Source organism: Salvia hispanica, chromosome 3 (assembly GCF_029641045.1).
Source record: "Salvia hispanica isolate PSC_SH4W2 chromosome 3, Shi_PSC_v1, whole genome shotgun sequence".
Taxonomy (NCBI): Eukaryota; Viridiplantae; Streptophyta; class Magnoliopsida; order Lamiales; family Lamiaceae; genus Salvia; species Salvia hispanica.
In genome coordinates, this window is record NC_142694.1 from 11,166,279 (window position 1) to 11,193,417 (window position 27,139).

Consider the following 27,139-nt stretch of genomic DNA (forward strand, 5'->3'; position numbering starts at 1 on the left):
TTCGCCGGTTATCTTCTCCGATCTTCTGTTTCCACCTTGGTTTCTCGGTTCTAGAGAGACTCCTCGGTTTAGCTTCTGAGTGTGTGAGTGTTTGAGCATTCCTTCTCAGATTTAGGGTTTGTCCAACTTCTTCGTTGGATTCTTGAGAGGTTGGAGGTTTTCCTTGAGAGTTCTTGTGTTGCAGAGAAGTGCTCTGAGAGTGTTGTGAGTTCTGTGTGACTCAGGTGGTCTCTTGTGTAGTAGCAGTCGGAGTATCCCTAGGGTTAGGGTTTGGTTACTTCGCGGTGCTCCCTTGAGACTTGTTGGTGAAGATTGAGGAGCTCCTTGGCCCTGTGAAGTCGTGTGTGTGCGACCTGAGCCATATCCTAAATCTTCTGAACCTTTGTTGCTATTTCAGTTTAGATCCGCTAGGATCTTGTGTTAGATTACTAATACTTCTACTTAGTGTGCAGGTGCTTAATCGGATCAAGCTTGTAGAGTCCAGCCTGGTTGAAGGCTTGACTAGTAGCTAGGGTTCCTGATTTGTACTCACTGTACTTAGTGTATTTGTAATCTTGCTACCTTGTAGCTATTGTTGTATTTGGCTTGTAATTTCTGAGATTACCCATCTCAGAGACCAATCAATAAAGAGGTCCCGGTAATTAGCGAATCCCGAGTGATCTGATCCCTACAGTGGTATCAGAGCCACGGGGGGATCACTTGGGCGCGCCGGGTCGCAAAATAAGGAGGTGGGCTCGTCAGAGTAAGGCTCAGCCTCCGGTACAGGCTCTGAGGTAAGACGGATTCTCTTTAACGAAGGGTTTCCGCTCAGGTAAATTTCCTGGATCTCTATATCTTTTACAACTTTCTAGTTTTAGGGGTGGGCAGTTGTTGCTGGTAGTTGCCACTGGCCGTGGCTTAGGCTCTCTGTTCTCCTACTTGTGTTGCATGTTCTAGTTGCTCTTTACAGCTTTCTTGCTTCCGTTGCTGTTTTCTTTGAGTGTCTCTTTAATCTCAAAGTGTGTATCCCAGAGCTTGACTCTGTGTCCTTGAGTAAATTGCCTATCCACCCTGTGCCTTAACCGCCTTGAGTGACCCCCTGCGCCCCCATACATTGGGTGATTGTGAACTGGGAAATCCTCTTGCCGGGGTACACGTGACAGATAGGGAGGAACTCTTTCTGGACTTGATTCTTGAGTCTGAGATCACTTTGAGGTGACTCCTGTGCGTGTGCGCCTTTGCTGTACTTGTGCTTCTGTGTTTCTTGCATGAGAAACCCCTGCATATCTGTTTTAAGTGGTCTCCTTGACTGTTGTGTGTTTAAGACCACTCTCTGTGAAAGCAGGGTTGCTTGCTGTGCTCTCTGGGTTACTGGTACTTTTGTGTGTGTTAAAATCTTTCTCAAAATGTCCCAGCCAGTTGGCATTGTCCCCTTTAATGGGAAAAATGATTTTGTGATTTGAAAACAGAAAATGAAGTGTGTTTTAATTCAGAATAAAGTTTTCAAATCTGTTGAGGGATTAGTCCCTGACACTGAGTCTGCAGATAAGGCTGCAGAAATGAATGAATTAGTTAGGTCTATTATAATACTCAACCTCTCTGACTTTGTGATTAGAAAGGTTGGTACCATTGAGTCTGCCTCTGAGCTATGGGAAAGATACTCTGTATACTGAAACCTCAATGTCATCAAGAATGTATTTGCTGGAAAAACTCTTTAAGTTTAAACTTGATCTTTCAAAGGACATTGAGGATAATATTGATATTTTTCAAAAACTTGTTCAAGACATTAAAAGGTCTGGTGACAAAACTATTGATGAGTATACTAGCATTTCCCTAATGAATGCTATCCCTGATTCTTACAATGATGTTAAAGCTGCCACTAAGTATGGTAGGGATTCTGCCCCCCTTGATTTAATCATTAGTTCTTTAAAATCCAAAGAAAATGAGCTTAATGAAAATCAAGCTTTTAAAACTGCTCAGTCAAAGGCTTTAAATGTTAGGGGCAGATCTAAAAATAGAGGGGGTAATGAGGACAGTAACTCTAATGGGAATGGTAAAAAGAAGGGCAAGAGTAGGTCCAGGTCTAAAAGCAGGAATCCTAAGGCTAATAGAAAATGTTTTAACTGTGGTGAGGTTGGTCACTATAAAAAGGAGTGTCCTAATCCTAAAAAGTAGAAAAATAATAATCAACTGGATTCCATTGCTAACCTGGCTAAGGATAGTGATTCTGAAGGTGTTTGCTTCATGACTCATGATATTCTTTCTGTTAACTCTACTCTTGGCTGTTCTTTTTCCATTAATGACTAGCTAATTGATTCTGGATGCACCTATCATATCTCTCCTTTCAAAAATGTGTTTTCTGATTTCAAACCTGTGGAAAATACCTTTGTTTCTATGTGCTTAATTTGAAGAATGTGAGATATGTGCCTGATTTGTGTTACAACCTGCTCTCCTGTACATGTTTAGAACAAGAAGGTTTTGAGGGTAAGTGGGGGCAGGGTGTTATGAAAATCTGTAAGGGTGTTATGTGTTTGTTTAAAGCTGAGAAGAAGTGTAATCTCTATGTGTGTTCTGCTCAATCTGTGGCCTGTGTGAGTAATCTTGCTAATGTGGTTAGGGTTGATAAGGCCATGTTGTGGCATAATAGACTTGGTCATATGAGTGAAAAGGGTCTTAATATTTTGAAGAAAAATGAGTTGTTATCTGAAAATGATTTTCAAAATAGTCTCCCCTTTTGTGACACTTGTGTGTTGGGCAAACAACACAGAGTTACCTTCCCCACTCCTATGACTGACAATGTCAGTCAGAGTGTTCTTGAGTATCTCCACATGGATGTGTGGGGACCAGCCTCTGTTTCTTCTCATTCAGGGTCTGTGTATTTTCTGTCCATAATTGATGATTTCTCCAGGAAAGTTTGGTGTTTTTTAATGAAAAATAAGTCTGAAGTCTTTGAAAAAATTTTGACTTGGAAAAATCTTGTTGAAAATCAAACTGGAAAAAACATTAAAGCCATTAGGACAGATAATGGTCTTGAGTTTTGTAATTCCCAAATGGATGCTTTGTGCTCCAAGTTTGGAATTAAAAGACACAAGACCACTCCTTATACCCCTCAGCAAAATGGAGTTGCTGAAAGGATGAACAGAACCCTTTTGGAAAAAGTTAGGTGTCTTTTGTCTAAAGTGGTCTTTCTAAAAAATTTTGGGGTGAAGCCCTTTTGACTTCAGCATACCTGGTGAATAGGTCTCCCTCAGTCCCTTTAAAGGGTAAATGTCCTGAGTCTATATTCACTGGGAGGAAAATTACTTTATCCCATTTAAAAGTTTTTGGATGTAGTGCTTTCATTCACTCTAAAACTGATAAACTGGATCCCAGATCCAAGAAGGGGGTATTTCTTGGATATCCAGAAGGTGTTAAGGCTTATAGGATTTGGAATAGAAGTGAACCAGGTTTTTGGGTCATAATAAGTAGGGATGTGGTCTTTAATGAGGATGAATTCCCCTGTCTTAAGCCTGACCCTGATACCTCTCCTATAAGTGCTGACAATGAGCCTCTTAGTGAGGTGGAGTCCACTGACACTCTCACTGAGGTGGAGTCATCTAATGATGCTCCAAGTGAGGTGGAGCACTTCTGGAATACAAACCCTATAGCCCCTGACCCTGAACCAGAACCTGAGCTTGAGCCTGAACCCCAAAATGTGACTCTTCATGATGACCAAGTTATTGAGCTTGAACATGTTCCTAACCCTGGTCCAGATTTGAAGGATTACCTCCTGTCTAGGGATAGAGTCAGAAGGAATCCTAATCCTCCTGTTAGGTACTTAGGCCTTGTTAATTTGGTTAATCTTGCTTTTAATGTTTATGAGTCTGATGGAAATGAGCCCCAATCTTTTAAGCAGGATCAAAAGTCCAAGTTTTGGGACATGTGGTTCAAAGTTATGACAGAAGAAATCCACTCTTTGTATGTTAATAAAACCTGGATTCTTGTGCCTCTGCCCCCTGGTGCCTCTGTGGTTGACTGCAGGTGGTTGTTTAAACTGAAGATGAGATTGAGGGGTTGAGGTACAAGGCTAGGTTGGTTGCAAAGGGTTTTACACAGCAAGAGGGGGTAGACTATACATAAATTTTTGCTCCTGTGGTTAAGTTTACTACTGTGAGAGTGATGCTTGTCTTATGTGCTCATTTTAATTGGGAATTAAAGCAAATGGATGTCAAAACTGCTTTTCTTCATGGTGACTTGGATAAACCCATTTACATGAAACAACCAGAGGGTTTTGTGGATCCAAACTTTCCCAATCATGTGTGTTTACTTAAGAAAGCTTTATTTGGTCTTAAGAAAGCTCAACACCGCCGCCCGCTCGCCACCGCTCAACCTGCACATAGGGAAAACACATGCAGGGTTGAGTACTTATAATCATACTCAGTGGGCTCATTGCCGAAAACAGTTTTATCACAAATATAGTTATCATGCCATTTTCAAGTGTCCATCGGGGTTTTAACTTTAGAAAGACCCGAGGCACCAAAATATATTCTTTATCAAATATCACGGTCGCGCAACCATTTTTCACATCGACGTTTACCATATCCTCATTCTACATGACAAGGAATGCGGCCGCAATCCAGGTCACTAGACCGGCCAACCCGTACGCTGACTCTCGGTCTACCATTGGTGTACACTAACCCAAGTAGAGTTTGCGGCTCTACAAGGATCCGAATTCGATTAAATCAATAGTGGCATAGCCACGAGGGATAGACACGATAAAACAAATCAAGGCATGATAACACATATCTCATTCTCATCAATATCAGTTTAGGACAATGTTCTTATTTTAAAAGAAAGCCCACCTTGTCGGCTTAGCTCGAAAGTATTCTCTTCTCCTCGTTTATCACGTTGAGAGCGCGAAGTATCACCTTTAAATTAGGCGTATCATAAATCAGTTTCGAACATTGATTCAAATCATGCATGTTCCCATGTTTCCCTTTGTCCCATCGATAAATCTTTAATATCATCATCCAAAATCAAGGTATGATTAGCATATCACTTTTATTCAAATAACAACTCCAAATTCACCATTAAATCGTGTCACGCATGAGTGCTCTACACACACAACACACGCACACGAACACCACACATGTGCACGCCTCGGTCGGCGTGCACACACACACACACGGTCACGCACACACACACTCACACATGTATCCCAAAATTCACCGATTAATTCCCCTTCACTCAATCTAAATGCATGTGGACTTAAGAATACCGATTGATCGGTAGAAGAAGAGGAGATCAAAATTAAAGTACCTTTTTCCAAAAGAACAATCGGTAGAAACAAGTTATAGCTTTGGTTCTTCAATAAATTTTTGAACTTCAACTTGGATTCTTCTCAATTGATGAAGAAATCTTGAAGAAAGTAGAAGAAATTTTGGAGAGAGTGGGGAGAGAGATTTTCGAAAATATGGAGGAGTGGGGCGTCGGTTTTGATTTCTAGGGTTAGGATCTCTCTCTTATTTATAGAGTGTAGGATACAATATCTTTAATTAAATAAATTAAAGATTTTAGAAGATATGGAGAGATTTGATAGTAGTTGGCGTTGAAACCGTTGAGAATTAGGAGGATTTCAAAATTTGTAGGCTATTTAATTAGCCTATAATTAAATTCAAATATTTCACGGAGTAGAATAATATATCACGGAGCAAGAATAAAATAAAATACTCCCCAAATTAAAAGGAAAAGTGGCGTGTATTTTGACTTCTTCAAAGGGATTCAAAATCAAATCCTAATTTAATTAGGATTATGGCAATATCTTCTTAGATATGGCAAGATATGGTAAGATATTCTAGCATATTTGTATTTATTCATGGAATAGAATAAATAAGAGATCAAATAAATAAATAATCCCTTCTCCCACAATATATGAGATTTTCGAAAATCTCATGGAAAATCAAAGTGGAGTTTTCGAAAATTCCAAGGTGGAATTAAAGTATAATCGGACTTTGTATTTAATTTGGATAATTATCCCAAACAAATAATTAAATACAAGAAAAATAGGATTCCTTCTCCAATAAAAAATAGGAGGGATCGAAAATTCCACATGATTAAATAATGCTCCTATTTAATTCTCACTCATCCCTTAGGAAAAATAATCCACCACAATTATATTACTCCGCATCAAAATATTCACATATTTGAATTTCACTTCCACTTCACCTTTTTCCACGACTTTGACCATTCCGTGGCCATGTCATATTTTCCTCATCTTTGACTTTTCAACGCCACGTCATATTTTCCACATCGTTGACTATTCAACTCAATCTCCATTCTCATACGCAATTAGGTCACAAAGACACCATGTAATTAATCACTCATCAATTAATTCACATATCATAGCATTTAAGGCATTTAATGCAAAAATTTCATAACCCGAAAATTAGGGTTTGAAAAAGTGGGGCGTTACATGTGCAATCTTCTCTTTGTGATAATTTTGACATGAAAGACCTTGGTGATGCCAAAAAGATTTTGGGGATCAATATCCTAAGGGATAGGAAGTCCTCATCTCTGATTCTTCATCAGGAGCCTTATGTGCAAAAAATTCTTGAAAAGTTTAATATGCTTGGTGCTAAAACTGCTTCTGTTCCTCTAGCTGCTCATTTCTTGCTAAGTAAGGACTTGTGTCCTAAGTCTGAGTCTGATGTGAAAGCTATGAAGAAGGTCTCTTATTCTAATGCTATAGGTTCTGTTATGTATCTCATGGTTAGTACTAGGCCTGATATTGCCTATGTTGTTTCTTGCTTAAGTAGATACGTGTCTAATCCTGGACCTGTGCATTGGGAGGCTCTTAAATGGTTGCTTAGGTATCTGAAACATACTTCCAAGTATGGTCTGTGTTTTACTAAGTGTGATGATGGTGTTGAGCTATGTGGTTTTGTTGATTCTAACTATGCTAATGACAAGGACAAGAGAAAGTCCACTACTTCCTATGTGTTTACTGTGTGTAGGTCTTGTATTAGTTGGAAATCACAATTGCAGCATATAGTTGCCCTCTCCACTACTGAGTCAGAATATATAGCCATCACAGAGGCTATGAAGGAGGCTATTTGGTTAAAGGGGGTTCTCTCTGAACTCAAATTCTTGCATAATACTCCTGCTGTTTATTCTGATAGTCAGTCTGCTATTCAATTGTGCAAAAATCCTGTTTTTCATGATATAACTAAGCATATAGATGTTAGGTTCCATTTCATTAGAGATGTTGTTGAAAAATCTGAGGTTTTATTGCATAAAGTGCATACTGATAAAAACCCTGCAGACATGGGCACCAAGTGCTTACCTGTGGAGAAACTGCTTTCTTGCATTAAAAGGCTGCATTTTGATTGTGGTTAGCATGTGCATATGCATGTCCCGGGGGAAAGACCTTGATAATTCATTAAGTCTTGGCTTAGTTGAAACCACAAGGCAGTAAAAGTCCTATAAGACTAATTGGCTTGCCATCTGGTGTCTTATTAGGCAACCTGACCTTATCTCTTGACTAATGAGCTTTAAAACTCTTTGGTGTCTTGAGGGGGCCTTGTAGGCTATGATGAAAGCAACACATGACCGTGCCTCTCCTCTGTTTACCCAATTTAGTCCAAGGTGGAGTATGTGAAGTATAGTGGACTCTAATTGTGATTGGGCTTGATTAAGTTGGCTGGGCCGATTTAATTCAGAGGCCCAAGTGTTTATTGGTGACCCATGTTGGTTTGGCCCAATAACTTAGAGGGATGCTCCGATGGCTGCCACGTGGCTATCTCACAGAGATCATGGATGTTGGCCGTTGGATCTAGGTGTGTGTTTGTTATGAGTCTTGAGACTCATCACATTCTGGATTATTCGATTCTGACTTCTCTTTCTCTCTCTTGTGGGCTGCTACTACTTCTCTCTTCTCTCTCTCTAAGATTCCGGCGCCGTTCGCCGGCTATCTTCTCCGATCTTCTGTTTCCACCTTGGTTTCTCGGTTCTAGACAGACTCCTCGGTTTAGCTTCTGAGTGTGTGAGTGTTTGAGCATTCCTTCTCAGATTTAGGGTTTGTCCAACTTCTTCGTTGGATTCTTGAGAGGTTGGAGGTTTTCCTTGAGAGTTCTTGTGTTGCAGAGAAGTGCTCTGAGAGTGTTGTGAGTTTTGTGTGACTCAGGTGGTCTCTTGTGTAGTAGCAGTCGGAGTATCCCTAGGGTTAGGGTTTGGTTACTTCGCGGTGCTCCCTTGAGACTTGTTGGTGAAGATTGAGGAGCTCCTTGGCCCTGTGAAGTCGTGTGTGTGCGACCTGAGCCATATCCTAAATCTTCTGAACCTTTGTTGCTATTTCAGTTTAGATCCGCAAGGATCTTGTGTTAGATTACTAATACTTCTACTTAGTGTGCAGGTGCTTAATCGGATCAAGCTTGTGGAGTCCAGCCTGGTTGAAGACTTGGCTAGTAGCTAGGGTTCCTGATTTGTACTCACTGTACTTAGTGTATTTGTAATCTTGCTACCTTGTAGCTATTGTTGTATTTGGCTTGTAATTTCTGAGATTAGCCATCTCAGAGACCAATCAATAAAGAGGTCCCGGTAATTAGCGAATCCCGAGTGATCTGATCCCTACAAGTAGCAATCTTTCTTAAGATGCCCTGGTTTCTTGCAATAATGACAGCTTCTAGTTTCTTTCCCTGAACCATCATTTTGCTTCTGATTTTGGGGCTTTTGATTTTGACTGAACTTCTTCTTCTTGCCTTTGAATCCCTTCACATTCAAGGCCTGACTCCCTGCTTCTTGGCCTGTATTGGACTTTCTCAGTTCCTTGGATTTGAGAGCACACTGCACCTCCTCCAAAGTAATAGTCTTCTCTCTGCCATACAACATGGCATCCCTTAGATGATCAAAGGTCTTAGGCAGGGCACTGAGGAGAATGATGGCTTTATCTTCATCCTCAAGTTTCACATCAATGTTTTCTAAATCATCCACAGCCTTGTTGAACTCATCTAGCTGCTCAGTAAGACTTCTATCTTCATGAATCTTGAGCGAGTAGAGCCTCTGTTTCATGAATAATCTGTTGGCCAACGACTTTGTCATGTAGAGAGATTCAAGTTTCTGCCATACTCCCGTTGCAGTCGTTTCCATAGACACTTCTCTCAACACGTTGTCGGCCAAGCACAGAATGATCGCACTATGAGCCTTTTCATTCATCTCTTCCTTCTTGGCAAGAGCCTTCTCATCAGGATCACCTTCTTCTTTCCCCTTTCTAGCGTCGGCCTTGATAGCATCTCCAAGACCTTGCTGCACTAACAATGCGCGCATCTTGATGCGCCATAACCCGAAGTCGTTCTTGCCTGAGAACTTTTCAGTTTCAAATCTTGTAGTAGACATTTCTTCAAACACTTGGTGTGCGAAGATCACACACTGGGAATTGAGCACAAATCGATCAATCTTCCTCCCGATTCCCACAGACGGCACCACTTGTTATAGAATGAGGAGATTGAAATCATCAAGAAAGCAACGAACAAGAAAATGACACAGGGGATTTTACGTGGTTCAATCTTACGATCTACATCCACGGGCAAGATAAAATGATTCACTATATTTGAGATATCTGCATAGCTTTACAATCAATCAAGAACACACTCCAAAGACTCAACACCTCTAATCTAATTCTAAACCAAGAACTAATCAAGTGAAGTATTTTTGGAGACTCTCTTTTCTTGAAGAACTAACTGAAAAACTGAATTGATGAAGTGCAACTATATTCTCTTTATACTGCTCCTCCAATTTCAACAACTCTCTCAAGAGCCCAAGCTCAGTTAGTTAGAACCGCAGCTCACTCCAGCTGCTTAACTAATTGAATCCTCCGAGCCATTCTTGGCCTTTGATTTCATCACTCTTCATCCAACGATCTTGGATTGATGTGAGATTACTTTCTAACACCATCATAATAGAATCATTTTCATATTTGTCAAAAAGCAAAACACTCTCCGTCTTACGTTCTTTATCTTCTTCCTTACTTTATTCTCTCTTCATCTCTGTCACTTTACATCTCTTACTTTTTTTTTCTCCACTGTACATAGTATAGTATTCCATTAAATAAATATCTGCTACTTCATTCTCTCAATGAATATGACATACTTTTCTTTTTAGTTTGTCCCATCCAATATGACCCATTACCAAAAATGGAAACACGTTTATCTCTACTTTATTCTCTTTCTTAGTTTACTCTCTCCACTTAACACACAAAATAAAATTACATAAAATCTCGCGGTGGCAGCCGTGGTCGCTTCGAACGGCCCGGTCTCGCGTTCCAACGGAGTTCAGAGATGTGTGTGTGTGCGTGGGTGGGTGAAGTGCAATGAAATTAAGATTGAAGAGAGAGCGTTAATTTATAGGTTGTGTTGAGTTGATTTTCTCCTACTGCTAATTAGATTAGAGTACGGATTGATGAATAAGGAACAGTGACCTATTTAGTTAGAAACTTGGAACATACTCCTACATGAGTAATACTATCCTTAAATTAATAATTAGTGTAGTATTTTGAATTCATTAATCTGTCTTAATTTCACACTCTCATCATTTTAACATAAATGAGAGGGGGGGGGGGGGATTCGTGTCCAAACATTAATTCATTACATTAATACTTGCATGAAGAAACTATGAAAACAAAAGCATCAACAAATTAAAACAAATTCCTTAAAAAAAATTAATTGTTCAATCAAAACTGGCCATACCCAAACCCTTGATAAGGAATTACAACGCAGTTCTCGAAATCGAAACTACTCCCCCAACTTATTCTCTTCCCCAAACAGCCCCTCCGCGCTAGGGTTCATCACCCTGGGCAGCGAGTGCGAAATCACGAGATCGTTAGCCCTAAGCTCGACATTCCTCAGCAAATCCTCCAGCGCCGCCGCGTACTGCTCCAGCTCATCCAATTCAACCCCCTCCACATCCTCATCCCACCACAACACATCTCCCTCCGCCCTCTTCTCCTCCTCGATCACGTCCCTCCGCTTCTTCTCCGCCTCCACCTTCCTCGACACGTCCGAGTAGTGGCGGTTAAATTCCCTGGTGTCCACCTCCGCAGCGTCGCTATTGCCGCCGCCGAGGTATCGATCGACGACGGCGTCGGCGGAGGGGTGGCCGAAGGAGAAGAGGCGCTTGCCGAGGGAGTGGACGATGATGGCGATCTCGGCGCCGCTCAGCACGCAGAGCTCGCTGGCCTTCTTGAACAGCCCCGAGCGCCGCTTCGAGAAGGTGACTTGTCGGCTGCTCAAGCACTCGATCTTTTTGATCTCGATCTTCTTCCGCCCCTGCATCGTCTTCTTCTTCCCGGCGCCGCTGCTCTCTCTCATCATCGCCATCTCTCTAATTTCTCTCTACAAATGATGGTTGGTTTTTGTAGGAGGATTAAAGAAAGTGAGGGGTTTAATTAAGGTTTAATTACGGCAAAATTGGAGGATCTTTGTAATCTATGATTGATTTAATGCGAAAATTGTAGCAAATATTGGAGGAATTAATGCAGTGGATTCTCACCTTCTACACGCTTGCTTAATTTGCTCCATTTTAGACTTGTTTTTTTGTTAACGTTTAAATTAATTACGTTTCTAACCTGAAGGATTTAATTAGGTTTATGTGGAAATTCGAATGGCCAACGATTTATAAAGTGCTTCTTATTTTAATTAGTTTCTCCTTAATCTGCATCTTATTATTAATATAGTCGTTACTAGTTGTTGTTTTAAAACTACGTAATAGATTGATTTATGTACCGGATGTAGTATATGATATACTACGTACATGAATCACTCTCGTTTCACGCACATTTGTTTCGATTTATATATTTAGTTTGATTTTAATGCATTTTTCAAAAGTTGTTCAAATTTTTAATTTCACAAAATTTATAAAATCAAAGCTTGATTTGTTATTTTATTAATTTATTTAAAATTATAGAGAAAATGAGCAAATCGACCTTTGATTTTTATGAATTTCGTAAAATTAAAATTTTAATAACATTAAAAAATGTATTAGATTAAAATTAGAATATAAATCGAAACGAACAGCGTTAAACGTGCGCAAACGAGAGTGGTGCTCACATAAGGTATGTAGCATATCATTCCTCTATAGATATAATGGTGTGAAATGAAATGTACAACGTGTACGTTAGTATTATTATATTTATAATTATAATATTTTAAGTATATTTTGTTTATTTTTTCAATAATTTCAAATACATAAATAATAAATCAAAAGAATTAATTTTATATAATACATTAATTTAATAATATCAATAACTATGTTGAGTATTAGAAATCCAACTAACTAATTTTACTACCTCCGTCCCAAAGAAGATGGCACACTTGGGAGATGACACTAGATTTTAGGGGATGTTGTTTTGTGTGTTAAATGGTGGGAGAAAATATAATTTTATAATTGATGTGAGAGGAAACTTTTTCCAAAAAAAAAAATGTGACATCTTTTGTGGGACAAACTAAAAGAGAAAGTGTTAACATCTACTATGGGACGGAGGGAGTATAAAGCATAGCATATAACAATAAATATGGATTACATGAGAATAATACTCTTGAATGATGTTTAAAATTGTGGGAAATTTATTACACTGTATAAGTTCCTGATTTTTGTGAATAAATTTATATTTATGGAAAATACTAAATTTCAACTAAATTTTTTTATATTAGGGACAATATCCATAATCTTAATCATGTTATAACAACTCCTATTGTGTTTTATATCGCTTATTAAACTTTACTAATTGCAATATACAGCAATATAAAAAATGTGGATACTAAGGAGAGGGTATAAATTAATGTATGGATATATGGTCATTAATTGAGTGCTAATTTGAATAAATGTTGTAAACGAAGTAAGAATGATAAATGTTGTTTGAGGCTAGCAATTCTCAAATCACGTATTTTGACGTTAAATTTGAGTATGAAAATGAGAGTTCACAACGGTAGTAATAATAATCATAGTCATAGTTTAATTACTTTAATAGGAGGTTTGACTAGGATGACGATGAAGAGGAAACACTGAAATCAGAATACCCTATCAATATTCTTTACCGTATCCGATCCCACAAATTCCTATTTCTGGATCCGTCCCTGCATATGTTTGATCTTGATAGGCGTCAACATTAATATGAAGGTTGTTCTTCTCCGGTCCGCGCCAGAATTCTGCCGTATCACAATCCACCGGTCGTTCTTTGACGAGCTCGATCCACTCTCCTACGACTACAATGAACTTGTTGAGCCACATCTTTACAACTGTTGCGTACGTCTCATCTACGCCAGAATTCTGCAGTGTCCCAGACAATATTTCTTCATTTTTAATGAATTGAAGGAAATTGGATTGATGTTATTAGTGGAAATGCACCTAATTAGTCGTTCACAAAACAATGTTGGGGAAGTGTTTGTTCACCTGAGACTATCTGGACAGTGATACAATTATCTAGAAGCTTCTAAGTATTCTACTACATCCGCCCCTGAAAAATTTGTCCCATTTTTCCATTTTCGTCCGTCCCCGAACCCAAAATTTGTCTCATTTCACTTTTTATCATTTTTTGTAGTGGACCACATATTCCACTAACTCATTGCTACTCATATTTTATTATAAAACTAATATATAAAAATAGGACCCACAATAGTAACTTTTTCAATTTACTTTCCATTACATTTCTTAAAACCAATGTCGGATCAAAATGAGACAAATTTTAAAAGACGAAGGTAGTAGTTTTTTGGTAGTACTTGATAGTAGTAATAGTTTATTGTAGAAAATCTGCAAAGTATTCTAGTTCTTCGTGTTAGTTTCTAGAGATATCCTACCGCGGCTATAAATAGGATTTAATACGCTTAGGCTTTTAATTGATACTCTTTCTATCCCAAATTAAATTACTTGGATTGTATTCCATTTTGGATTATCTCAAGTTACTTAAGTCATTTTTCTTTTTGGCTAAAAATAAAACGTCCAATCACATTTATTTTTATTCTTTTTTTTTACCTTACCCTCTCTCTTGCTTTATTCTCTCTTTTTATTTAATTCACTCACAACTTTCTTAAATCCTGTGCCGAAAAGAAACGCCTCAAGTAACGTGAGACGGAGGGAGTATGATTTTTGCTTAGCACCACCGCAACCCCTTCTTGAAAACCAGCTGCACCACCACCGCGACCCCTTCTTAACACTAGTTGCACCGCCATCACCCCCTTCTTGAACACAAGCGGCCCTCCGAAAAAACCTCTCTAAAAATATTTTAGGAGCCATAACTTCAAAATGAAATAATTACGATCGTCTCTCTCGTAAATGAGGCCTATTTATGTAGGCTTCATTGGGGCGCGCAAAAAATAAATTATATTCCCTCCGTCCCTGAAAATTTGTCACCTATTTTCTTTTTCGTCCGTCCCTAAAAATTTGTCACCTACCCTACATTCCACTAACTCATTCACACTCACGTTTTATTATAAAATTAATATATAAAAGTAGAACTCACGTGCCACCAACTTTTTCAACTCACTTTTTATTATATTTTTTAAAACCCTTGTCGAGTCAAATGGTGATGAATTATTAGGGACAGAGAAAATATAAAATATCCAAACTATCTTGTTTGTAAATTAAACAAAAAATTGAATATAACAATATCTAGAATTAACGTAAGACCTACGAGAACTAAAATGAACCACTTCTACCCCACTTCTACCCCTAACTTGACTGTAATAAGCGATCCCCAACTCAAGGAAATAGGGAGTAGTTTGTAGTACTTCCTTCATCCACCATTTATTTTCACAAGTTGATTTGACGTGGATTTTTAGAAATGTAAAAAAAAAAGTAAGTTGAAAAAGTTAGTGAAATGTGTATCCTACTTTTGTATATTCCCTACATCCGCCATTAGAAATTTCATTTTGAGTTCGGAAGGGTTTGGAAAATGAGTGGAAAGAGATAGTAGAATGTGAAACCACATAATGGTGTGATAGTGTGATTTGTTTACTTGTTTAACATTACCAACTAAGTTATGCGCTTCATCTTCAAACGAAACTCAATTTATGCCTATCAACTAAGTTATGCTTCATCGTCGAATAAAACTCAATATATATCAGTACCGTTTCAATATATCATCCAACCAAAAACATATATCCCAGCAAAATTAGGCCTGCATTTATTGGGGCAATACATTAAAAGATGGTGTGCAAAATCAATGAGCATCACCAAATAATTCTACTACAAGAGGGAGAAATGCTACCCTCCATTACCCTCCATTTATCCGTAAAGGTTGAAGAAGCCTTGCAATAATTTAAGGTTGTCTACAAAGCCAGATCCTTCAGCTGTTGTGAATCGACAACGGAGGGTGCATGAGTGAGAGCACATCCGGCAGTTGACGTCTTTGGGAACGCTATGACCTCCCTGATGGAACTAGCCCCACTCAATAGCATCACCAGTCTATCCAACCCGAAAGCAATTCCTCCTGTGAAAACTCTCAAGTTTAGATCTAAAAACAAGACGATACAGCATTTGCATAGAATGAACTCCAAATATAGACATTGTCTTCAACGACCATATTTGAATCTGGACAGTTATACAACCAAACAGCAGAGAAAGATGGAAACTGCACAGAAACATTAGGATTTGAATTGAAAATGCAAAGGGATCAGCCATCAAATCCAACTCATCTAATAAACAAGTTGAAAATCTCACTAAGCCAAGTCTCCGCTACTTTGCTTCTGTTACTATAATTTTCATTTACACATTGTAACCAATTTTTAGTTCAGCATTCCGTACCATGAGGGGGAGCACCCATATCCAGAGCCTCCAAAAGATACCCAAACTTGTTTTCAGCCTGCACAACATCAACAAAAAAAGGATGAATTTTATGATTATGGACCTAGATGAAAGCACTACACAGCCTCAAGTTATTCAGACATCTGTATTTATATAATTCAATTTCTTCACTTTCCTAACTGTTATTGCTATTGAAGAAAAGGGGACCAACTACTTTGAACTGGATGTTGGAACAGTTGATCTATGTAGCTTCGAACTAAAGGATGCTGGAGTTATCCTTCAACATACTGTATATGATCTATCGATATTCTAGAAAGAACCTAACCACTTTCTCTCATTTGGAACGTTCAAACTTGCGTGGAAGTTCTGATTTGCTCAACTTGATACATTACAAATGTATCCACTATCCACCATAACTAGCTATAACTATAAAACAATTCCACATTTATAAAATTATCAAAAGAGAAGTACATAATACAATACACATTGGCCTTGAATCCAGTCATAACCCAACTTAGTTAGAGTTGAGATGGTTTTATGCGGGCTTAAGAAATGAAGTCATTCTCTAATGTATGATTGGTTGGGAGCAATAGGATCTATTTACCTGTTCAGAAGAAATGCCAACTATTTCCAAAACCTTCTGTTGGACTTCACGCTTGTAAATTCTCAAACTCCCCCCACCAATCTATCAAAAAACATAGGCTCTCAGGCGATTGAAACTGCTTAACGTATAGGAATACAAGGATTTATGTTACCTCGACCCCATTGTAAACCATGTCATACGCTAAGGCTCGGGCAGAGGCAAGGTCTTTCATGTCCTCAGGATGAGGAGCTGTAAAAGGATGATGCAAGGCCTACAAAGTGGTCAAACATAGAAAGGTCAGAAATTATAAACATGTATCTTAGAATGAGCACCGTTAACCTTTCAGTCAAGCAAATATAAAAATTGTACAAACCTCAAGTCTTTCTTCAGAATCATTCCACTCGAACATTGGAAAATCAGTTACCCAGAGGATCGAGTGCCTTGACTAGCAAACACATAGATAAACAACATAAATGTCAGAATAAAAACTGCCATAATAAATTCTGCAGTAAGGTAATGTAGTTCGTACTTTAGGATAAAATTGACCTCAACAACTTACATGATCAATCAATCCCAACTCATGTGCTACGTAAAGCCTTAGTCGGTCCAAGGTTTTATTAACTGATGCATTGTTACCTACGGCAAACAGAATGAGATCACCGGGACTAGCAGATAGTATCTTCAGTAAGAGATCTTGTTCGGTTTTGCCCAAACTCGACACCAGTGCGGGAATCCCTTCAAGTCCACCTGCATTAAACATTATATTATGATGGCAATGGAAACATTTTCACCAAGTAATGCTAGCTAGTATCTTGTTAAGATGTGTTATTACCATGACTTGAGACCTTTAAGAATGGCAGTCCCTTCGCTCCAGATTTAATAGCTTCATCATAAATATCACCCTTTTTAAGAGCACTGTTTGAATACTTCTGGCTTCCTGAAGGAATGCATATTGCTTTAATGATGCCGTCACTTGACAAGGTATCTGCAAAAACCTTGAAGCAAGAATTCCTGAACACTTCCGATACCTGAAGGTTGAACAAGATTTCACCAAAATCAGCTAGAGTAAGGTGAACAACTGGTCAAGCTCCATTCTCATATATAGATTGATCTCCTTTATGATCCTATTTACATGAAAACAAAGCACTGAGGCGTGTCAACAGAAGGTTACATCTTTCAGTTCAAGATCAAAACGAATATCGGGCCTGTCTGAACCAAATCTGCTTGTAGCTTCAGCATATGTCATTCTTGGGAAAGGGCTAGGTAGTTCAACTCCTTTGATATCAAGAAAAACCTGCAATTAATAAAATAGTCATTACAGACTCCATATAATTGGATAAAAGAGTTTAATCCACTTGGCCTACCAAATAAGCTAAAGCTTGAAACAGCAGTTGCCAAGGTAAAAGTACATTTCCAATACAAGATTATCTATTCAAGAGTACTGATGTGAAGACTTGTATGGAAGAAAAAGATTATCAGATTCATGAGACCATATTTTTTAAGCTAGTTTAAGGGTTAACAAGTGACTGTTTGCATCACAAGTGTGGAGCTCTAGAAGATCCAATAAAGAATAACCAAAAATTAATTACATGCTTGCTTGAGACCACATGTCTAACACCTAGAATAAATCTGACATTCTTTCATGGTTGGATAACTGATTTATAGCCCAATTACACAACATAAGGCAATGACATCATATAGTTGAGAATCTGGGTTCCCTCAAGCTAGCCTATCAACCTATTATGTTTCCCAGCATTGACAAAGATGTACATTTCCAAAATATACTATCACATGTCAAACTTTCATCATGAACATTAGTACTCAACTGATTAAAAGTTATGGAATGCAACGCAAGTCAGAGAACCTTTCTAATCAAATCTTCATTCAGTTTCAGCATATCCTCCAGAGGAGTGAATGCTATTTCAATGTCAAGCTGTGTAAATTCGGGCTGCCTGTCTGCTCTTAGATCCTCATCCCTGAAACATCTGCATGGCAAGAAACAGAAGTAAATCTGAATATTGTTCACATCATAAGTGTCAATACAGAACAACGAAGGCCTGCATAATGTGGAGTGTTATTTGTGAAGTAAGAAAATTTTTTTATGGTTGTTCATATTCTGGAACACCAATCCATATTCACAAGAACTACAAAGCAACAAGGGATATTTTACTATTTAAGACATGTAAATGCCTTCATCATAAATGACATGCTCAAAGGGGAAACGTGTATTAGAACTGATTTGGGTTAGACAGATACACGAAAACAAAAAAGGCAAAAGCAGTTTCTTATCCTATCAGGTTATTGAAGTACCTTGCTATTTGATAGTATCTATCAAAACCAGAGACCATTAGCATCTGCTTGAAGAGTTGTGGACTTTGTGGCAAAGCATAAAATGTACCGGGCTTCATAGAAGAGATTATGGGAATAAGCATCAGATCTTTATGTTTTGAAGAAAATCATTCAATCAATGGCTATATGAAGGAAAAAGTTCAAAAATTGACTTGTTACAAAAACATTCATGTAACCAACTCAATGAGCTGCATCAACTGACTTGTTACGAAAACATTCATATAACCAACTCAATGTGCTGCATCAACTGACTTGTTACGAAAACATTCATGTAACCGACTCAATGTGCTGTATCAACTGACTTGTTACGAATTATTCATGTAATCAACTCAATATTCTGTATTAACTGACTTGTTACAAAAACATTCATGTAACCAACTCAATGTGCTGTATCAACTGACTTGTTATGAATTATTCATGTAACCAACCCAATGTTCTGTATTAACTGACTTGTTACAAAAACATTCATGTAACCAACTCAATGTGCTGTATCAACTGCCACAAGGAAATGTTATACTTTTCTATATAATCAAACGCGATAAGGCACCATTTGTCATAGACTCAGAATATAATACATTCAGTATATTTAAGATGAAAAATGAGAAAATAATTCCAATAATACACAGTATAGTTTAATGGGCTAATAAGTTCCTAACAATCAACAAAGTTTGAGATGGATGAAGCATACGTTATGCTGAAATTCAAGATATCTTTCCCCTTTATTACCTCCAAAAAAATGTCAGTCAGTAAGACTTGGCGTAACTTCTTACAGTTTCACTACTTGCCCCCACTATATTAGCAGGTTGATGAAATACCAAAGGATGAAAACTATATTGAGGCAGTATATCTCTATTTAAAAATAGTCAAAGATACCTGTACTCTTGAAGGCACTAAATAATCCCTCGCACCTTCCGGTGTAGATCTAGACAGAATTGGAGTCTCGATCTACCTTACAACAATTAAAAAGTCAGGATCAAGATCAACACAAGGATTATAGTAATAAATATCGAAAAGCTCTGATATGCTTTAATCACAGATTCAGACAGACTGAATACCAAAGTAAATACCTCAATGAAACCATGGACATCCTCAAGGTATCGTCGAATGAGTTTAACCACTTTATGCCGCAACATTATATTGGAATGCATTTGAGGCCGCCGTAGGTCTAGATATCGGTATCTGATATTGGAGCTTTTTATGAGTATGTGAACATATTAATAGAACTTGAATTCTTCAGATATATCAACAATTCAACTGAAGAATTTGCAGTCTTAACTATTGCTAAGTTGGTTCAAACACCCCCAACCCCTTGAACCCTTCCTCCAAACCAAAAGTAAAGTCAATTCGTTATCAATGCAGCAGATAGGATTGTTTTTCTTCTCAACTCATACATAAACCTTCATTCTAAGACATCAGGCAGTGCACAAATTCTGGACATTGGACATAGATAATTGACAGTTGAAATCGTTATTTAGTACCCCCTCGTCCACAAAAAGTAGACAAGTTTTACCATTTTGGGCCGTCCACCAAAATTAGACTAATTCTCAAAATGGAAAGTTTTAAACCAATACTAACCGTACACATCATTCTAAATATGGACCCTACAATCCACTAACCCTACTTCCACCACATTTTCCCTCCCTCTCTCATACTTTATCAATTATGCATTAAAACCCGTGTCATTTACAACTTTTTCTATTTTTTTTGGACGGAGGGAGTAGTACATAATTTGTTCATAGAAAATAAAACGTTTGGAAGAAGGGCAGTGAATTACTAGAGGGGTTGCTACAATTATAATTTATAACACCCCATACTAGTGGAGATCATGGAAAACGGGTTACCTCAATCTGATTTCCTCTTTTGCTGATTCTTTTGCCTCATCAGCAGTAGTAACCAAAAAGGGCAACTTTAATCTCACTGCATTCAACACTTGGACATGCTCAGCAGCAACCTGGAATTGAAAATCACTAAAAACCATTGAGATATCATAAAAGTTTTACATTCTTTTTTTTTTTTTTTTCTCCCAATAACATTTGTTAGAAGCCTTATTCTCCATATACACATGCATATAGTAACTATCAGAGAAGCAATCATCTTGATCTTCATTTGCTTAATCAACCAAGAACAAACACAACGGTTTTGAAATTTTAGAGCAAGAAAAATGTATAACTACACGAGAAACTCTCAAAGTCAAGACAAATATTTGACAGAAAAACTGGCTAAAGCGGTTTGGTGAACAAACTATTGCCAACTTCTAGTGCTCAATGAAAAAAAAAATCTAATGGCCAGAACTCACCTCTATGAAGCCCGTTTTCATCTTTTTATTTATAGACTCAATTGGCCGCTGCCGGATAACCCCTTCCACTGAAATTACATACTCAAGCCTCAAATCATTGACAACTGCATGAGCCTCAGGGAAATCATCTGGAAGAGTAGTAACCTGTCCATCAACGGATATAAGTAAAGAGAGAGATGGAGATGGAGATGGAGCAATAACAGATACATTTTGGAACTTTGAAAATTATAGTCTGTAATCACAATCTGCATTGAAAATTGCATTAACAGCATTGATGCAACATGAGCTGCATAGCAGAAACTAGACAATAGCTAGGCTAGGGAATGAATTACGACTACAAAGTCATGTAGTAGTAAATTCCTATGAGCATATCATGTGGAGTACAAATTTTGCAACAATTTTGACATCTCAGAAGGAAAGAAACTTTGAAGGCTCAATTTTTTTGATTATGTGTGATCAAATCATTAAACTTTTGGAACAAAAATCATGAATGTGAAATGGGACTGGTTATCAAATTCGGCACAAAATTTCCACATATAATTACCATTCTGTTAACTTCATGTGATACTGTGATTTGCAAGATGCAAAGCCCAAATCTTGTGCGATGCTCCAAAAATGGGAAAATCCGGAAAAAAATTACCTGCACGATTCCGGTGTGGTCGCGAAGGGTGACGAATGTGAGACCGCCGTGAATACGGTGGAGCGCCACCCAGCCACAAAGGCGAACCCGTTTGCCTACGTCCGGTTCCCCCAATTCGCCGCAGAAATCAGTGCGTCTGACCCATTCAAGGGAGCTGGCGTTGGTCTCGGCAGCGGGAGAGGGCGGCGGTTTGGTGCTGGCAACACTGAGAGTTTCGGAAGCGGAAGCATAAATGGATGAGTGGAGGCGCCTGTGGAGGAGCTTGGAGGGATTCAATTTTGGGATGGTGAGGAGTAGGAGCGGAAGGGAGGACTTTGCGCGGAGGGCGACGGCGGGGAAGGAGCGGAGAAGGGCGGACATGACGGCGTGAGGCCCAAATTCTGAAATTGGTGCAAGTCTTATCTTTTCTTAGAAATTTGACTCACTTGTGTTGATTGTAGTTGTACATGGAGCTTAACTTTTGGTTCTTTGGGTTAAAATTCTGTTGCAATCAAATTCTCCTAAAAATTGATATTTTTGTTGGTTGGCGATGTTGCGACGATTATATTTTTGCTAATTTTTCGTATAGATTTGTTGGGTTTTGGATTAAATAATTGGTGAGACTTGAGCTCCGATCATTGTGCCAGGCTCACGAACATCTTATTCGAAAGAATTTCACATCGATATTTTGAACGCTTTAATCGGAGTTTAGTAGTAGAAAAATTCCAAAAAACATATTGTCCAATTAAAACAAGTGAAATTGTTAACTACTCAACCGAGTGAGGTTTCTTGAGGAATACATAGAAGAGTTTAGAGTAATAGTGGTGAACTTTGGATAACCTATTTTTTATCCTATGTACTAAACTTATTTACATAAAAATAAACATGACTCACACACTTATATAATGTAACATTTACAATATTAAAATTAAATATTCCCTCCATCCTAAGGTAGTTGGGGCATTTTTTTTTTGCACGACATTAAGGAATTGATTTATTAAATGTTAAAGTGAAGAGAAAAAAAATTAAGAGAGATGAAAATAGAGTAAAGCAACGGAATAAAATTTTTACTAAAAAAGAAATGATTCAACTGTCTTGAGACAAACAAAAAAGTGTGAATCAACTATCTTGAGACAGAGAGAGTAGCTATAAATGCAATCTCTCTTTTTTTTTCACATATCTTCGCATTTCACCCGACCTACTTACCAAATGGCTTGGCTCGGACCAGATCTTTAAGAAAACACAACTCAATTCGTTTGCTCCAGACATGGGCCAAGCCGAGTCAAGCCTCAAGATAATTGAGCCTAACCAGGAATGTGCTTGGATTGGTCCAACCTAATTAACAGTAATGGGGGTTGATTTTGCGAGTATCACGATAAATACCACTATACCAGTAACAAATATTCATGAGCCGAAATGACAACTTAGCCCTATGCACACACCTAGCATTAATAGATATACATAATCAACGGTTGCATCAAATCAAACTCTTCTAAAACACAACTTAAGATCTCTACATGTATATAACGCTGACCAAACTAATTAACGATCAAGATCGCGACTGCAGTGGCTTGAACGTTCCGAGGGAGTGAATGAGCCCTCTCACAGATCCTGCCGCCGCGAGCAATGACGCGACGAGGCAGAAGCCGCTGAGGCCCTGCAAGAAAAGCCCCCGACACGACGACCGAGAGACCCCGGTTCTAACTATGTACATCTCGATAGGGAAGAACACCGCGAGCGGCCAGAACGATATCGCGCCGAGGAGCCCCACGAAATCATTGAAAAACGGCAACATCATCGCCACGAACGTCGTGAACACAACGTACGAGCTCCGCCACACCACCCGGAATGGGCTCAGCCTTAGCTTCCACCACTTGTACTCCTTGCTCAGTAACTTGTTCCCCGGCCATACCCGCCCGCACCACGCCTCCACCGCCGCGAAGATGGGCTGGCAAAACACTTGGTACGCCCCGAAGAGATGGATGGCGATGAATAAGTTCGCCGCGAAGACCAGCCAGTACGGTTCGTAGAAGCCGTAACTAGAATAAGAAAAATAGCGGTTATAAGGACATATTTTAATACAATTAATTAAGGACAATAGTGCTATTTTTTTTCTAAACGTACCACAACACTTCAAAAAGCAGCTTTATTCGTGGTGTCAATATGGGACGCAAATGGAAGATTAAGATAATTTATCCTCATTTGGAAACTTTCTTTTGCGAATTAAATTGTGATTATTTTTCAAATTTATATAATGGAAGTAATTGTGTCTCTATTTTTGTGTTCTTAAAAACTTTTTTTGTAGTGCGTACCCGGTCAAGAAGTTCCCTGGCGCGTCGCTGCCGAATGCAGCGTACCCTAGCAAGCCGCACGACAAGTAGAAAATCGTTGAGATCATGATCCCTGCAGTGGAGGCACGTTTCATCACCTTGCTCTCCGTCAAGCTGCCTGACCGGATAGTGTCTTGGATCTCGATTAGGACGACGGCAAAGGCATAGGCGAATGCGATGTTCCCGATCGCAGCGAAGCAGCTCCACATCTTTTCCTCGACGGAGTAGTCTTTGCCAATGGGTTTGCCTATGAGAGACGGAGCCGGGAATTCAATTCAGAAAGGGCAAATATGTTTATATAAAGAAATTTTTATAATTTGAGATGAGGCAAGCATGTAGGAAATTTATGAAATTTTAAAAAATGAAGAACGAAATGGTATAAATAAAATATGTTGAGGGGGACATTTAGCCCTTATTCTCCTTGCCTGTGATGCTGGTGGTGACGTGCCTCCCTTCCGCAACCTTGGCGATGGAGAGGCCAAGACCGATGGTGGCATAGCCAAACGACATGATGGCCGCGATGTATGAGAGAAACGCTAGCTCGTGGAAGTTGGGGACTTGGCTGAGAACTATTTCTATCAATCCGAACAGTATGATGAAAGGATTGTTTGACAACGTGCAGTCGTGGTTGTGTCCGTGTTTGTGGAAGCATATTGCTTTCTTCATCGCCCTACAAAAGCATTGGTTAATTCATAGAAAGAGAGGAACTACAAACAATGAAAAATTACCGACGATCTTTCCGTTAGTAAACTGTGAAAATTTGTCGGAAAATGTCAGCCAGTAAATCAACCAACAGATTACCGACGGAAATATTACAAAAGTGTAGAGTTACAGCAAGTTAATGTTACAACAGATTTCCGTTAGCAAAAGATAGTTGCATTGAATATTGGATACGCGATCATGATCACCACCAATGAATTTACTGACAAAATTTTCTAGTTGTAAACCACGAAAATCCGTCGATAATCATGATTACCAACAGAAAAATGTCGGCCAGCCCTACATACACCCGACATAAATGTTTACCTATAGGGAAAGGAAAAGGTTGTAAACTTACACCATGCTGATAGCGGTTGTGATTGAATATCCAATTGTCACACCGAAAAGATAGCTATATTGGACTATTCCGCAAAACTTATATTTGATTCCTCCTGCATCAATTGATTATTGTTAGGGCATATGAGAATGTAAAATCAAGCTAGTGGATTTTTTTTACCTAGATAGTTTTTGACAGCGTCTTTGTAGATATAATTTCGGGTGCCATCAGCGGCACGGTAACAATCAGCGAGCAAGTATGAGGTGAATAGAGTGACGAGTGAGAAAACGATGAGGGCGATAGGCCCAGCAATCCAGCCCATTTGAGCAATGGCCCATGCTAGTGTTAATACGCCCGACCCAATAACTGCTGTTATTATGTGGGCCCCTGTTGACCATACTGTTCCTGTTCTTGCAGAAACAAAATCCCATTAGCTAGTGTAGATAATGGAAACAAAAAATCTTCATTGCCCGCATGGCATAACGGGTTCATGAGAGATAGATTTGTCCCAATGAACAAGTTTGAGTCACGCTTGTCAGGCGCAATATGGGCCTAAGGGGTGGACTCTCACTTAGCGGGCTGTTAAGTACCTAATTTACATATTTCCAGATAGGGCTGGGGAAAAATACCGAAATACCGAAATACCGGCCTTATCGTATCGAAAAAATACCGAAAATACCGAATTTTCGGTATACCGTGACTTTCGGTACGGTATGATACCTTACCGAAAGATTCCGGTAAGGTAACGGTATGAATTTTCAAATACCGCGGTATACCGCTGCATACCGAAATTCGGTATATACCGTAAATTAAGGTATATACCGTAAACTAAGGTATATACCACAAAAATATAAACACAATTATATATAAAAATATATTTTATATATTTTTAAATTATAAAATCTATCATAAAATATAAATATAATTATGAATACATTATATTTAATTTATTTTTAAAATTATAAAATATAAATAATATTCTAGAAACTTTAATTTTTTATTTTAATTGATGTTGAAAGTCAGGTATACTGTAAAAGTAAGGTAAACCGAACTTCGGTACGGTATACCGAAAATGAGATACGGTATTGGTATGGAAATTCGTCATACCGAAAATAAGGTATATCGAAGTTCGGTATACCGAAAACTTTGGTAAGGTAAAGGTATGACTTTTTCGCTTACCGTATTTACGGTAAGGTATACGGTATGGTGGTTTCGGTAAGGTATACCGTACCTACCCACCCCTATTTCCAGATGCCTCATCGGGTCGAGGTTTGAGTGGCTCTTGGGGTTGGGGATTCAACTAAAAATCCTGTAAGTGAATAAATTTATTCGATAAATGTAGTTATAGGTAGTGTCATTTCTTTTAATCTCACTTTTATCTTGCTAATACTTGTGTAAAAAAGTTGATTTTTTTAAAAAATCATTATGTACGTGCACTATGTGTTTTGTGTGTGCAGTTTTGTGATGTACTCAATTTTACAATTATTTGAGATTTCACATATTTATTTTGGTTATGGATTTCAAGTTGTATAACTGGGGTGATTTGTAATTGAATTTTAATTCAAAATTCAAGTGATATTGTGGTACCAAACAGTAAATTTTGGAACATAAAGCTTCAATTTCATATATAACACTTAATTCCATGTTATCAAACACATTCTAAATAGGAGTAAAATTTACCAGTTCTTTTTGGACGGCCATCATCATCGAACATGGATGCATCATATCCCTCTAGTGATTCGACGTTCAAACTGTCAGCCTTGCTCATCGATTCTACAAATATCCAGTAAGTGGGAGATTACAATTGAAATACTATAAAAGAACCATCAATGGACATAAAAGCAAAAAAATTCGAAAAGAATGAATATTAATTGACTGTGAGACTCACAAGATTTTGCACTCTGAGATTTGTTGCAGCACTAGAATTAAAAGAAAATGAAAGATAAAAAGGAAGTATAGTCTAAATGTGGCTTAAATATGGGTTAGGTTCTTTTTTTAGCTCTCTGAAGAGTGAAAAAGAAAGCTAGATTTTGAGCATAAATAGATGAATCATGGAGTCTAATTAAGCTTATCTTTATTGTTGGATATGAGTAGATCTTAGATGCGTGATATATGGCATTGCGATTTTCCTTACGGTTAGTTAGTTATTTTTTTTATGATATACTCGGTCTAACTCTAA

The 27,139-nt window shown here is 38.3% G+C and overlaps 2 protein-coding genes and 1 pseudogene across 2 annotated transcripts; all 3 read right to left on the reverse strand.

The window, feature by feature from the left end:
* Positions 1–10,696: 10,696 nt before the first annotated feature.
* LOC125209221 (agamous-like MADS-box protein AGL62 pseudogene) lies at positions 10,697–11,341 on the reverse strand (annotated as a pseudogene).
* Positions 11,342–15,043: 3,702 nt separating this feature from the next.
* LOC125215157 (tRNA synthetase class II (D, K and N) family protein) lies at positions 15,044–22,062 on the reverse strand. The gene is made up of 15 exons (XM_048116487.2): positions 21,616–22,062; positions 20,976–21,119; positions 20,521–20,630; positions 19,747–19,858; positions 19,553–19,624; positions 18,641–18,732; positions 18,195–18,315; positions 17,502–17,624; positions 17,163–17,358; positions 16,890–17,077; positions 16,704–16,775; positions 16,503–16,601; positions 16,352–16,432; positions 15,748–15,805; positions 15,044–15,433 (listed from the first exon to the last, which is right to left on the reverse strand). Exons 1-15 carry the CDS (start codon positions 21,973–21,975, stop codon positions 15,273–15,275), a joined length of 1,989 nt encoding a protein of 662 aa, XP_047972444.1. The 5' UTR covers positions 21,976–22,062; the 3' UTR covers positions 15,044–15,272.
* A 714-nt stretch (positions 22,063–22,776) lies between these two features.
* Positions 22,777–26,728, reverse strand: LOC125210425 (amino acid permease 6-like). Its single transcript, XM_048109984.2, has 6 exons — positions 26,641–26,728; positions 25,141–25,365; positions 24,982–25,075; positions 24,350–24,594; positions 23,907–24,171; positions 22,777–23,633 (listed from the first exon to the last, which is right to left on the reverse strand). Exons 1-6 carry the CDS (start codon positions 26,726–26,728, stop codon positions 23,144–23,146), a joined length of 1,407 nt encoding a protein of 468 aa, XP_047965941.1. The 3' UTR covers positions 22,777–23,143.
* Between the last annotated feature and the right edge of the window lie 411 nt (positions 26,729–27,139).

Bases quoted from the DNA above. Each gene is read 5' to 3' on its own strand.
- LOC125215157 (XM_048116487.2), bottom strand. From the start codon at position 21,975: ATGTCCGCCCTTCTCCGCTCCTTCCCCGCCGTCGCCCTCCGCGCAAAG. The intron at 20,631-20,975 runs GTGAGTTCTGGC...TTTCAATTCCAG, and splicing joins TGAAAACGGGCTTCATAGAG to GTTGCTGCTGAGCATGTCCA. The intron at 17,078-17,162 runs GTAATAACACAT...TGTTTAATGCAG, and splicing joins CTTAAAGGTCTCAAGTCATG to GTGGACTTGAAGGGATTCCC.
- LOC125210425 (XM_048109984.2), bottom strand. From the start codon at position 26,728: ATGAGCAAGGCTGACAGTTTGAACGTCGAATCACTAGAGGGATATGAT. The intron at 24,595-24,981 runs GTAAGTTTACAA...ATGCTTTTGTAG, and splicing joins ACAACCGCTATCAGCATGGT to GGCGATGAAGAAAGCAATAT. The intron at 23,634-23,906 runs GTACGCACTACA...TTCTTATTCTAG, and splicing joins CCAGGGAACTTCTTGACCGG to TTACGGCTTCTACGAACCGT.